The sequence below is a fragment of the Platichthys flesus genome, chromosome 23, assembly GCF_949316205.1.
Source record: "Platichthys flesus chromosome 23, fPlaFle2.1, whole genome shotgun sequence".
In the NCBI taxonomy this organism is placed as follows: Eukaryota; Metazoa; Chordata; class Actinopteri; order Pleuronectiformes; family Pleuronectidae; genus Platichthys; species Platichthys flesus.
Window position 1 is genome coordinate 12,420,503 of NC_084967.1, and position 15,235 is coordinate 12,435,737.

Here is a 15,235-nt window from a genome sequence, read left to right on the forward strand (position 1 = left end):
ATACATACACGCACGCGCACGCTGCTGAAGCCAAAAAAAGCCCACTCCTCAACTCCACCGGTGGGGTTGGCGGGGGGAGGGAGCACACGGGCGCACGCACCAGATGAGATTTGTTTCCAAACGCGCACCGATGGCGGTGTGAGGCGTTTGGCTGAGAAGTACGCACGGCGCGGTGGGACAGTGGAGCTTTAATTTTCTTCTTCTTCTTCTTCTTCTTGAGTCTGTGTGGATTGTGTCTTGGACGCGGGGACATAAGGACCAAGCTATGGATTACCCGGTCTGTCTACTTTTGCTCTTGGCCACCGTGTCGTCGGTGTCCACGGGACAATTCCCCACAGCGCACATGTGAGTATCTCAGCCTGTTGGCTCCGGAAAGTCCTGGGTTTCTATGGTGTGTTGCAGAACTCCCTCCATCTTCTGTTGTCAGGGTCTCAATCTCACTTTCTAATAGTCTATCATTTTTTTATTCTAATCGTTTCTTCCTCGGATTCACGTTCGGTTCTAACACAGAAGCACATTGTGGTTTTTTATTGTTCCTTAGATGAAGTGATGATGTTTGCGTTTTACTTTTTGGACACATCTTCGTGTGGGTATTTAAAGCTGCTGCTGCTGCTGTCTGTCTGTCTGTCTGCTGACATGTGGCTCTGCTGTCACATGAATCCTCCCTGGAAGCTGGACTGAGGTCTGGCTGTTGTGCCTCAACTTTTCCCAACACACACACACACAAACACACACACACATACACACACACAAACACACACACACACACGGTTTGTTTGGAGTTGAACATATTTGAGATGATTTGTGTTCATGAGTCTGATTCTCGGACTGGCTGCAGATCTTGTTGGTTAGTGTTGTTGTGGCCTTCCTCCCGTCCTCACTCCCTTCATTTCCTCCTTCCTTCTGTACTCATGTCAGCTCTTCCTTCCTTCCTTTCCTCCTTCCCTCCATCCTTATTTACTTTTGTCTGTTTTTCTGTCCCTCCTTTCTGCTTTCATTTCTTACATCGGTCTTTCTTCGCCCCCACCCTTACTTCCTTTCATCCCTAATAAACTTATGTATCTCCTCCTTCCTTCCTTCTTTAGAGCACTTTGAGCTCTATTACTTGTATGCTATAATAAGGTTTATTAATATTATTACCTCCCTTCCTTCCTTATGTCTGTCTATTTACTGTCTGTCCTTCTTCCTCCCTTCCTTTATTAAATGCTTCCTTAATTCCTTCCTTCCTTATGTCTGCTTATTTCCTTTCGTCTTTCCCCCCTTCTTTCCCAATGTCTGACCTTACGACCTCCCTTCTTTTATTCCTTCCTTCCTTCTTTACTTACTTATATCTGTCCTTCCTATCTTTCTCTGTTCTTTTTTTCGTTACTTCCTTCCTTATGTCTGTCATTCCTTCCTTCCTTCCTTCCCTTCCCTCCTTCCCTGTGTCACGTCTTGAAGCCTGGCTGTGTCTCTTCGTTCTATCTCTAACTCCAAGTCTGTTTTTATGGAAAACCATTGTTTTGCCATATTTACTATTTCCAAAATGCAGGCCAGTAGCTCAGGTTTTTCCTCTTGTTATTCCAGAGAGTTCACGATTTGAACTGGAAAGTCTCTCCTGGTGCTGCAGGAGCCTGCTGGAGATATCAATAGCTCAGTGGAGGTATCGCTGCTCCAGTCTATTTAAATTTGCAGCGCAGCATTAGGAGATGTACAGGATTACACTTCCCAAATTAAACACGTAGGTGAGTCTCCAGCTTCCAATCGGCTCCTCACACCTCATCAACAGGTCTTTAGATGTTGCTCCTGCAGGACGACAGTTGTTTTGTTTTTTGACTTACAGCCCAAGTCCAGTCCCCCGGAGACGTGGCGAGCCATGATGGCACTCAGCCTAATGGCCGAGCACAATGATGTCAGACTAGCAGAGCGGCCGGCCCACTCCCTATATTTCATGGGCACTAAGTGGATTGATCTGCGGGTTGTGTACATGATATTCACACAGGCCCGGGGCGAGCTGCAGGCCCACCTTCACCGACGGAGGAATCGACAGCCCGGCAGGAAAAACAGCCGTAAATCTCCCGGTAACATCGGTCATGAGGGAGTTCTTCCATTTGAATCAGGGAAAACTAGGAAAGGGTCTCTTTTTGTAATTCAAGCATCCAAATAGTGTCGTCTTCAACCACAGCCGCTCTTGGTGTGTGTGTGCTCCTGCGTGATGGTGATTCTGACTGACACCTAAAGGTGCCAGTCAGAGGGAAACAGAGAAAGTGAGAGAGGAAAGGATGGAGAGAAGGATCTGGCATGTTGTCCTCCCAGACACGTGGATAAGCAAGGTCCTCAGTAGCTCAGTGACAAAACACATAAGCCTCTAGAGCAAGTGTTCTTTATTTCTTTCTGCCTGTCTCAGTCATCCCCTTCCTCCCTTCATTCAGTCTCTTTCCTTCCTTCCTTCCTAACTTATGTCTGTTCCTTCTTTCTTTCTTTCATTCTTTCTTACTTCCGTCCCTCCTTCCTTCTCTCTCACCTCCCTGTGTCACAACATGAAGGGCTTCAATTGTTTCCCTCCTTCCAGCATCTGTTTACTTCAGATCTTCACGTCCCCTCACTTTCCCCTTCATCCTCTAATCTCACGCCCTTCCTTCATCCGCCTTCCTCTTCTGTCTACCTCATCCCCTGTCCATCTCCTTCCCTGCCAGCTTGTGAGACATCTCTCCATCTCTCTCCCCCCCCCCCCCCCCCCCCCCCCCCCTCCCCCCCCGTTGCCTGAAGGCAGATGATTATCAACGCCGAATCTGAAATGCAAAGTCTGAGACGGTGCCCCAGAGATGCCGGCGCCAGCGAACACACTGCAAGATCAGAGGAGATACAAAACAAGATGGACAACGAGAGTCGAGACTTGGCCTCTTTCATCCCTTGTTGAATGTCAACTGTCCAACCCGAGACGTGATCATATGTCCCTCTCTCACTTGCTGCTTTCTTTAAAAGGATAAATAGATTTCACGCTCGGCCAGCTAAGGAGCCACGCTCCTTGCGTTCTCGCCGTTCAGTGGACGTGATGTGAGGAGGCACTTCATTCAAACACAGAGCAGCATGGGCAGCTGTGTGCAAGCCAGGGGAGTGTAAAGATTTACACTCGCTTGTCACTTTATTGGGGACAGGAAGGTTATGATGTTCACTTTTTGTTGCTGATGTGTTTTGAGTGAGGAAGTAAAATAACTGGAATAGCACTCATAAGATCGCGTACCTCCACCAAGGCCAATCCCAGATACCATTCCCCTAAATGTCCAGAGCTACTGATTCGGACATTTGCTTTACCACATACCCTTCAAACACTTAACATTACTGAAAGCATCTGTTTAGGAAAAACAAGATGTCCTCAGTTTTTTTTTCCAGGAATCTGAATGAAGTTATCTCATTTCGTTTCACAGCTGAGGTGTTAAAAAATGGTAATAAGTGGTTTTCAGGACACGAGTTCCCTTCGTCTGTAATGAATATGGCTCAGTTCCCACCTGAAACCACCCATATGCATCTTATGTCATCACCAGGCTTCCCCTGGATCCCAGACGCCTGAGCTCAACGCTACTAAACAATTAATTGTGAACCGAGAAATGTGCATAAATATCCCTGGAAAATCACACTGGCTACAAACACAGCTTCCAGCATGTTCGTCATTTATCATAATTTCAACAAATTCAGGTTTTGTTAGTTAGAAATGCTCCAGGATTTGTTTCTTGATTGAATCACAGAGCCCGAGACTGTCAGATTAACCAAAACAGTTGATAAGTTAGATTCCCCTTATAACTTTTATTCCGGTATGGTGCTGATGCTGCAGGGGGTTTTGGAGAGGATGAGTCAAACACAACGAGCAGATGGAAATGACCTCCTCAGGGTCGTCTAGGGTTTCCTTCCTTGGCTGAGATTTGCGGCCCTCAGCCTCGGGGGAAGTGATGCTTGCAGGTATATTTCAGGAGGCATGCTCTTGCCTACAGTCAAGTCGCTGAAAGGCCATATCTGTAACACACACACATGCAAGACTGCAGGATCTTTGCTTGTGGATAATGTTGGGTTTCTCCTCTGGACAAAATCTCTTTTCACTCTCTCACTGCTCCATTCCCACAACTTTCTCTCCTTTCCCCCTCTTTCTCTCCCACTCAATCCCCTTTGCCTCACGTATGGGCTCTGGCTATATTTAGGCAAGCCTTTGGGGAAGTGGAGTTCAGTGTCCTGACTCAGATGTAAGTAAAGATACAAGCTGAAGGGGCGCAGAGTTACAGGGGGCTTTCCATAAATCTCCACCCCGGCTTCTCCACTGATATTTTGAGGACCCTCTTGCCTATGTGTGGCCTGTGGGTGTTGCTTTAGTGTCTGGTTTAACTTTCTGATCCCAGTTTCTCTCACTGTCTTATACTCCCCCCCCCACCCCCCCCCCCCACAATCCTTTGCCACGTGGAAAAATTCCCAAGAATTTTCCATTCCGGCGTTTCCTGGGCAACCTTGGGAATAGCTACCAGCTGTTTGGATGAGAGCCCTGTTTGGTACAGGAAGCACATCTGTATACCCTAATGTAAAACATGGGGGGGGTGTAGTTTTAAGGCTGCATTGTAAATCGTGCATGTGCCTATAAAGACAACGCAGGGAAATGGCCTTAAACTAATCGATAGGTATTAATCGGTAAACACCATCCTAAAAACACAAGGAGGCAAAAAAGATCAGAAGATAAAGACCAGTAGGTTGCACAGGTTTAGGAGAAGAGAGTGTTGGAGGAGAGAGGTGGTGTGAGACTGACTGATGAGAATCGAACCCTGTGGCTCATCGGGCCTGTTGTCACACCACGTTTTAGTGGCCGTCATCTCTTTTGTCTTGCAAGTTCATGCCCACGTATTCATCTGAGGGGTTTAGAAAACACCGGCACCAATCGCCAACACTGTCTAGTCGGCTTTAAGGCGCCAAGAAATGGGAAGGTACATGTGCCAGATACAGAAATCACACGGTTAGCTTAGCTTAACATTAAGACTGGAACCATCGGACAGCTAACATGGGGGATATTGTTGGCTAAAGGCTAATTTAGGGTCAACATTAAAAGCGTCATAAAGTGATGCCTTCAAGCTACATATTTAGTGTGTGTAAATAACAGCGGTATTGATCTCTCCCTATCGGCGTTGGTTAATTATGATTCAAGAATATTCTGTAGAAATTCCCGAAATGTAGGAAGTGGTAACACAAGCTTATCTGGTGTGTAATATTTTGAGATGCAGAGAAAAGCGGACCCATCGTGGCCTGTGATGCCTCCTCTAGAGCCACTTAATGGAGTTGTGTTGCTGTGTAATCGCTGTTAATGTCCAGTGCTCAGACCACATTGGACAGGAGCTGTACTCCAAAAACACCAATAGTCTGCGTGTAGGCGTCTGGATTCACGTTAATTGGCCAGGGGAGGAGGGGGCTCTCTAATATCTCTATTTATACACATTGTCCGATATTGTGTGTGTGTGGTTGTGTGCATGTGTGCGCGCAGTGAGGCAGAGGGGTTGGGCTGATGTATGGATGGGTAGTTTTGCTCACAAAGTGTGAAGGTGACAGGGATGTGGAGGTTTAGTCATTTGAGCAGAGTTCAAAATGACATGGAAAAACAGCTAGAGGGCCGAGGATGAGCAAGAGGAGGAAGACACAGCGAATTTGCTAAATAAAATAAAAATGAAATATTTTCTATTGCTAATTTGAGGGTGTAAGGGATTGAAAGAAGACGCACATTCTAATGACCCTTAATCTGCCCGTATAGATCTGCTTTAATTCTATGCAGAGCACAAGCCTTTTTTTAATGATAGAGATGATAGTTTTGATCCATTGCTCCTAGAACCTGGAAATCATTGCAAAAGTTTTTATATTGAAACATATATAAATGTTGTTTAGCCCAATGCGATTATGTCCAGTCCCAAAATTGCACGTGCACACATGAAGTATAATAATAATTGAATTGGTGTTGACCTTCTCTGGTCTGCCATTATACTGGATTCGCACCAGCAGGTGTGGTTGCTCTGCAGCGAGTACAAACACTTGCAGGTGTCACAACAATTGTGTTTCCCCCTGACCCTAATGTGTCCGGACACCTTCGGGGAGAGGTGATACAATGGGAGCTGTTAGTTCTGTCAGGACGCATTCGCCGCTTGACGTGGACGGTGCGGACGAGACGGACAAGGTGCCAGGGGGACGGCGAGTCAGTCCTGGTCCAGGGTGTGAGGTCAAACGTGGGCAAGGGTAGGAAGAGAGACCGACCCCCGGCTCTCTGTGGCAGTCTCATGTTGCCGGTGGACACACTGTGGTGCGGCGCTCAGATGTCCACATGGCCTCATGTGACGTGTGGCTCTCTGAGGTCACTTTGTCTTTCAAAAGTTTGAGGTTTTATGTTTAAAATGTACAAAGGAGTAGAGAAGTGACAGGAAAACAGATGCTGGTGGGTGGGTGTGCACGGACTCACTGTTCAATACATTTTTTGCATATCTTTATGTGGTTGCCTTATTCAAGGGACTAAAATTCATCGGTTACACTTTTTACCTAGAAGATGTCACACCAAAGCCTGAAGTGTAAAACTAAAATGATATAAAGCCCAGAAAAGCCTAAAATCCTTTCAATCTGACATTTGTGAAGCAGGAACCTGAGGATGTTTGGTATTTCTGCATCTGAGCCGTTTATAACCTGAGGTTTGTGCGTCCCACAGTTTGTGTTCAGAGAGAGGATGAAGGAATAAAGGACACTTTTGAACACTAAGAGATGTGGGTTGCTCATCTGCAACATTTCTCGCACAATAGAAATATTCCTAAAAAACCTGAAAATTGTTTTCCAGAAGAAAGCAGAGAACATGAACATACATATGTTAAATAATATCTATTTTGTTTATGAAGGTTCTATGTATTTTCGTTGTATTTATGTTTTCTTTATATTTATAGTTATTTATGATAAAGTACTAAATGTAGCCGTCAAACCACAAAATTATTAAGGTCACTTTAAAGTTGTTATTTGAAAAGTACGGTGGCCTAATTTGTAACTGCATGTTCTGAAGCTTAGAAGTCAATATGTGTGTTTGTGTCACCTGTTAAATTAATCCCGGTGGAAGCAGCTTCCTGTAACACACACCTGCTCTGCCTGGGCACCACAGCCCTCCAGCACCACCCCGCCATTTGCTAATGATCTGGTGATGGCGCGATGGAGCTACTGTTTTCGAGGGCTTCACTTTAATACACGGCTCCTCAGATCCTGGTGAAGGGGGGAGAGCGGCAGAAACATCAATAACATCTCGCCATAGAAGATAATGAGGCCGCGAGACATTTACAAAGCCGGCAATTATGGTGTTATTGACCTCGGTTGAGGGGAAGATATCATCTCTTGTCTCCTCTGTGCTGCATGGGGATGTGATAGGAGGGAGAGAGGAGGACAAAGGAAGGGGAATTATAACTATGACATTCAAATTGGTGCATTTTGATAAACAAGGAAGCAATAAGTAGGAAATAAGACTATTTATTATTTGGAGATCATAAATTAAACTTGTGAAAGAGTTGTTGAAGTGATAAATGGGTTGAAAGTGACTGTTTTTCTTCTACAAGGATCAGTGAGTCTGCTGCTTATTAGAGGCCCTGCTTCGTAATCAACGCTCTTATTAGCTTTATCCCCCAGTGGCTCCATTACATCCGCGCTGCTTCTCAAACACCCATTTATCTTTTTGTACATCTCCCCTGTTTCCTCCACATCATGTTGTCACCCTCGTCTCTCTCCAAGAACAGATTAGAACACAAATCACTGTTATTAGAGGAGGACTTAAGGTTTCAAATTATTTCAGGCTGCTGGAGAAAAAACTGACTTCACAAAAGAAAGCGAGTGTAAGCTGCTGGCTGCTTCCTCCATGATGGTTTTAATGGTATTTGGAGATCAAATGTGGGTCCACAGAGTGGGTTCTGGGTATAAAACACCTGAGGATGTTAACAAGACGAGAAGGTGCTGGAGTGGAAACTCTGTGATTGGATATTGAGCCCATGGATTCTTGTGTCGGCCCTTTAGAGCCGGCACAAGGTAGACCTTTCGGGGTGATTCAATCGGAATGATGGAGCCTCGGAAATCTCTGGATCTTTATTCCAAGGCTCTCCCCCGGCTCAAGGTGTTTACCTGGTGTGAGGTTTATCCATTGGTAAAAACGAAAAGGGATACAGGGACTCAACGTACCAGTTGTAAAGATTAGGAGATAATCCAGGTGAAACCTGTGATGCTGGATGACAAAGTGAGGTTATCCTGTCTTTCCCTTCCCCTTTCCCCTAACCCTAACCCTAACACAAGTTTCAGTTGATATGAGGCGACTGCTAACCAGTGGGATGTGAAGATACTTTCTACGACAAACTGTTCCAATATTTTGACAGCCCAAAGCGTAGAGTCCACAGGGTATTTATTGAAAGTTTGCACTGCTGCTTTCTCTTTCAGTGAGGACTCGGAAATAATTCTGATATGAAAGTTCCCACAGGACTCAGCAGCAGCAGAAGCTTGAAGGTAGCCTCCTCCAATCTTCCCCCCAGTGAACTCCATCTGGGAACCAGTTTTTAAAGTTGGATCACAAACTCGTCTTCTCAAAACCTTGAAATTAAATTAACTATGACTGAAGGAGAAAGCGAATGAAAAAGAAACAGAAGTTTTTGTCTAAGGCATTTCAGGTTATTGTTCCTTTTTCACGGTATCTGTGTTAACATTGTATTGATTAAATCTGCAAGTCACACTGTATATAAAGATGGAGGACATGTGAAGGGAAGCCTAAGCTGCAGTATCGGCCATATACTCCATTTCCTCCACGTTAGTAGATGGGACATGGACCAAAATAAATATATCTCATAGTTTTCCTGATTTATTGAACCCAACAGGTTTTTATTATCATAGTTTCCAAACACTGAAGTGTGTTTACTCTCCGAGCTGATTGCCCCACAAGTGTCTTCGCTCTGTGTCATGCATCTGCATGGCTGATGGTCGGAGGGGGAGATGGAGTCAGGAGTGAGAAGGTCTGGCCTTCATGCTGAGTCATGCTCTCTATTCTGGGCCTGCTCCCGGCTGGAGGATGAGGATTATTCTTTGTTGTCAATTAGAAATCCTTTATTTTTTTACTCACGCTAAATTAATCCTGCAGCCTTATATGTTTCATCCGTTTAGGAGCATTGGAAACAAGATGTAATTACACGTTTTGTCAAAATTTCTTCTACATTTTCACATTTTATTTATAGTTTGTTATAGCAAAACAATAAAGTTTTGGTGTGAATCAGGACCTGAAACGCTCTCTGGTTCCCTGGACACTGGATCTCGATCTTTGGATGAGTATTCCAGTAGTTGCTCCTGTGATTCTCTGCCCCACACGGCTCTGTTTCATCTGTTCCTAATTATCTCGGTCTCCCTTGTGTATTTGGTCTCTGTGCTCATGAGGCTGTTTCGTCGGTTTGTCCATTCACTTGATTTCCTCTCGCTTCAGTTTAGCAGCCTGTCGTTTTCTAGTGTTCCTGCTTTCCTGTCAGCAGCCTGTGAAATTCACCTACATTCACAACCTGCCACTGTACTGCAATTTGGCTCCTGCTTAACAGCTGAAAACAAAACAATGAGCTGAAAGATGCCAAACTAAAAAGCAGAATATGCAGATTTGACTGATGTGTCTGCCGATCTGCTCCATCCAACAATTGCTGGTTCGGGGCCAAAATTATAGCAATATTAATTGTGTGCGTATATACGGAAGAGTTGTGTAACTGCATCTCAGTCTGTGTTTTGCAGAAACATATTTGTAAATGTGCAAAAGAAGATTTATCTGCACATTCACAGATCTATGCAACGATTGCTAATCTGTCAACACATGTACAAATAAATGCTACACAAATAAAGTTATCATTACTAAACGTCATTATGTACACTCAGATTTTAAACACACTTCTCACAAAGCACGATTTTCTTGGTTTTTCACACATTTACAAATCTGATTACACACAGGGACTGAGAGACTGTCACACAACTCTCCATACGCACAATTAATATTGTCACAACATCAGCCACATACTCGGGCTCCCTATTCATATTTTTATAATTAGGTTTAATATGTAAACCTATAGCTGCTCTCAGTGTATTTTCTTTTTCAAGTCCACCACTGTAAATACAAATTTACACTGTAACTCTGATCCCACACACACACACACACACACACACTAACACGGACAAATGGGATCGCACCCAGCTAATTAAACTAAAAGCTCCTTCAAAAGCGCTGCACCTGTCCTGGTGACCTCTGACCCAGGCCAACTCCCCCGCTGCCCTCCGAGGGACCCGGTGCTCTGGTTACACACGAGCGTTGACACACACAAACACGTCGTTGACACACACAAACATGTGCCAGCTGCTTTTTACAGAGGCAGCTTCTCTTCCAGTCATTAGAGGGATGGGAGAGCTCGGCCTCTGTGCTCGAGGTCACGGGGGTCAAGCACAAATTAAGACCCACGCTCACTGGTTTAGGAGAGGAGTTGGCTACATCATGAAGAGATAGTCTTATTTGTGTGTTTTGATTTGTAGATGGCATTTCTGCTTTTTTGTCTACATCAATTATCGAGCTGTGATGTGATGTGGTGTGATGCCATTCACTGTTAGCTACTTGTATAAATATGTAAGTCCAATTTCATATGTAAACATGAATAACTCCGGAATATACCATATAGAGAATCTTCACGGATACACTGAAGTAATAAATATCGTTTAATGTTATAGACATTTTCAATATCATGTATCTTACCGACTGGCTTCATTTCACTGGTCTAAATTAAGACCGAGTGAGGGGAGAGTTCACAGGCCCTGAGGTCCTATAGGACTTCTAGTAATCTTGTGCCAACAAAGTATTATGTTGCGTGTATCGATTCTGTTCACACAGTACTCAGTGTGAACAGAATCCATAATCAGCAAATGTAGATTTTGTTTCCACAAAGTAGAAATATTCTCTTTTGTTACTTTAGCAGCTTTTTAAATAGAAAAAGTGAATTTAAACTGAAACTTTTGATAATTTGATTAAATAGGTTCAGAGCAGTTACTAAAGAAAGTCAACATTCTGACCAGAAACAGCATCTCCATACGTCAGAAGAAGAAACATATCCTCACTTGTACATCTTGAGCAAAGGTCATGACCTTCCATCCCTGGTAAAGTCGGGACTGAACTCAGTAGAGCTGTTAGACTCACGGAGCCTCTACTGAAGACATCGTACAACTGGTGAAGCCAAAGCGTCTGCTGTAAGGGTCATAAATCCCGCCTCCTCCATGTTAATGATAAGGACAGGGGCCAAACTTAAAAGTCAACCAATCTTTCTCAAGGAAGTTTTTTAGATAGTTATTATCATTTCAAATTTTGAAATATTGTGAAAAATGTGATCAACAATCTCCCCCAGATGTGATAATAGATTGCTCTTCAGATCATCCTTTCCGCCTTCATCTCAACGTCGACTGAATGAATGAGTGACCACAACTACCAGAAATAAGAAGAAAGAAAAAGACAAAAAATGAGTTCCAGCAATTGCCTGTCAGAGAGAAACAGATCGCTCCATAAACGGCTGATACTAATGACTCAGTGAGACATGTGTGAGGGAGAAGAGGCTTCTGATGCCATCAGGTCTCACACTCGGCTGAGTTTTCACTTAGCTCCTCTCGTTCCAGCTCTACGTGGCCCACCAGCCATTTTCGAGGCTTCGGTCCTCTCCTCTTCTAGCGCCCCTCACCCGGCTCTTCCCTTCTCCCTCCTCAGATTTCCCCAAGGAGCAGGACAGAGGGAGTAAGGGGGGGTTGAGGGAGGAAGGGCAGAATAGGAGCAGAGCTTGGGAGGAGATGACGATGCTAACTCATTTTTCCATGTCCTTCTCCAAGTTTCCATCCTCTCGTCAAATGCAGCACATGCGTCTTTGTTAAAACAATGTCCTTCTGCCTCTGTTCTTTTTGACACTTGCAGCAAACGTCTGTCTTCACTCAACAGGAAGCCGCGCACTCTGGAGTCATTTAGGGAATGTATGCGTTCCACTGATAAGAGATTGTTATTTTGTAAGTCGGCTAATCACGACATTATTTGGGATTTAATTAAACCGAGACAGAGACATTTACAGCTTTGTGTTACAGACAAGTGAGGGAGCAAATCACTTTTAACCACAACCACTGTAATTAGACACCTTCCCTGGGTCATGTTTTATTGTTGTAACTGTCCTGTCCTTGTTTGGTCTCAGCAGAGGCCCTCTGCAAACACAGAATTACTCAGAGCTGTCTGGATCTGGAACTGAAATGGTGAACTTGGATTGAGCAGGTTACAGTAGGAGGTGTTAAGCAAAGCCGGTCCTAGATTTTAGGAGAATTTGACGTTAAAATGTGGCAAATATATTTGATAAATGTCATGTTTATTATTTGAAGTACGTTAAAGACACATTTTTACCCCAGAATGAAGTTGTTGACTTTAAAACTCTTCTTTAGGGGAAGAGAATGACGAATATTTTACAAATCTTAGGGGGTTTAATTATGCATCACACCTCCTCACCGTGCTAAATGCATGAGCAATATATCAACATCTACTGAAACTCACACACACACACACACATTCACCGGTTTCCCATCAGACACCTGTTGGAAAACCCCAGCCCTCTTGCTTAAGGACAACTCGGCTAATTTGGAAAAGTCCCATGCAGAACAACCACAATAGGCATCTGCCTGCTGTGGTCAGTGGACCTTATCTGGACCCTGGAGCTGGCTCTGCATGTACAGTAGAAGGCAAACACGTCCTATTATGGCTCTGAGACATATAAACCCATCTCTGTAGCCATCTGGATGAGATGGTATCCTTATTTCCTCACACTACATGCGTGTGTTTGTGGATATTCATGCACATAAGTGTGACTTGGGGGGTAAAAGTAATGTGCTGACCGTACACACATCCTGGATCTGCCCTCAACGACCAGCAGCTGTCTCTCACAAGGCTAAATATACTGTGCGCGGCTGCTATGCCGCACATTTCCAGCGTGAGCTAACCCCTGATCACGTTACACTGTATTTTTTAAATAAGATAACATAGACGGGGGTTCATGTGTCAGAGGCCCCTCGGTGCTGTGGAAGGTGAGGAGGTTAGTTCTCCTCTGTGGGGGAGAAAGGCCAATTTTCTTTATGGATCATTTATTTTTTATTGTTGGTGTCTGAAAGGAGGAGGTGGAGGGTTTGTAGGTGATACTACAGTGTAGTGCAAAGGCCGATTCATGCTTCTGCGTGTGTCCTACACAGAGCACCTCCCTTAAAATATAACTAGGTGTTGATTCGATGCAGACCACAAGAGCTGTGATTGGTCCGCTTGGTAGAATCACATTTAACGCCATTTTTAAGTTGAGTTATTCTTGTGTTCGTTGCAGCTCTCTAAGAAAAAGTCATTACTCTTCAACGTCTATCTTCAACATTTGTAAAACTGTTCCTTCACTGTCTAAATCGTGTCATTCATTTTAGAAATACACATAAATAACTTTGTACAGTGCATCAGGGCCCTGTCGCCGTATCATATCACATCTGCCATTTAAAGAGATGCATTGGTGTTTTGACAGTTCGGGGAATTATGGGCATGGTCGCATGTTACACGCACATTCATGTACTTGCACACAGAGCATGAACTGAATGTCAAGTTTTCCATATAAGGAACCAGTGTCCTTAAAATCCCAATGGCTAAATTAAAGGGCGTAAATCAGATTTTCAACAGGTTACACATGCTTGTATTTCCTGGTGAGATGTGTTTGTGGACATGTGCATCTCAATGAGGTCATAGAACACGACTGGTTGTACTGATACTGGTTTGAAATGCAGAAACTGTTTATATCACCTGATCAAAGAACTCCTGGATACTCTGATCTTACTCAAGTTGGTTTAAGTCGTATAAAACAGAGTCCAAACCATAATTAATGAGTATTTCTTCTTTTTTTCTTGCTTCTATTCTCTTTCCCCTCCTAACTGATCTTTTTCCATCATAATATATTAACCAGTATCTCACCCCGAGGATTCAACACTCATGCTGAGAACTATGAATAGCCCACGCCTTAATGCACAGCTCATGTGGAGTAGAGCAATGTATTCACTTGGCTAAACATTATTATTTCATGCTTCCCCTCCCTGTGCTTTTTTAGCATATTCTTATAGTGAGAAGTGAAGCGCAGGTCATGTGATCACATGGGCTCTATTCAAACTGAAGGAGATTAGCTCGACCCAACACATTAGTTGTGTTTTGGAATTGTGTACGATTGACTAATCGTTTTGTTTTTTGTGTTCTCAGGGTAAAGGAATGGGTCGACCAGATGCAAAATGACTTGATCATGTTAACTGACACATCCAGTGGCCTGCAGGACCTAATACAGGTAAACACCACCTCTTATTCACAAACTGAAACTAAATCCTTCACTTGTTGAATTGTACTGAGATGAATTTTATTGTCATTTAAAAAAAAAACCTGTTTTCACATATTCATTATCAAGCTTTTATTTTGTTGACTTCTCATCATGGATCGTGTTGCTCCCTGCTCGACCTCAATTGTCACAATGCATCACCAAGCTACAGTATATATATATATATATATATATATATATATATATATATATATATATAGCAGCTTCTTATTAGACTTAATTGTGATTCATTTCACTCTGACAACCCTATATACGATCAGATGAGATCAGCGTCACACACAGTCTCCTGCACTAACTCACTCACAAGCTCACGTGCAGGAGGAGAAGAGGATGACTTTTTGTTTGGCATTAATTGACACAATGCATCTGGAGCTCCCTGCTCGAGAATCAGTCAGCCAGCCTTAAAGACAAATCATTACACAATATATATATATTTTTTTGATGTGGTGATGTGACTCATCACCAGATATGAGAAATATGCATAACTGTCAAAAATGTGTGTCACCAAATCCGCTTAAACACTATTTCACGCAACCTGATCCCTTATCCTTCTTCAAATATTGTTACTAGAAGACACATTTTTGAAATTATCAGTACCATGCACACAACATCTACATTTTGTCAATACCTTCAGTACTTTAAGTCACAACATACAGAGTAGATTTTCGATTGAATGAAAGTAATTCTTCATCCCTTATTACAACATAACCCCAAATCTAAAAAAAATAGTAGTATTACCCTTTAGTATTTCTCTTCTACTGAAACAAAACCCAGCAGACGCCTGGAGGATGACCACACATGCACGCGCC

At 43.5% G+C, this 15,235-nt stretch overlaps 1 protein-coding gene across 1 annotated transcript in view; it reads left to right on the forward strand.

Annotated features, from left to right (window-relative positions):
* The window catches only part of cacna2d1a (calcium channel, voltage-dependent, alpha 2/delta subunit 1a), a 74,625-nt gene continuing 59,390 nt past the window's right edge, over nucleotides 1-15,235 (forward strand). Inside the window, exons 1-2 of the mRNA XM_062382535.1 lie at nucleotides 1-345; nucleotides 14,297-14,378. Coding sequence (XP_062238519.1) covers nucleotides 266-345; nucleotides 14,297-14,378 — 162 coding nt within the window. The 5' untranslated portion in view covers nucleotides 1-265. The remainder of the gene's footprint in view (nucleotides 346-14,296; nucleotides 14,379-15,235) is intronic.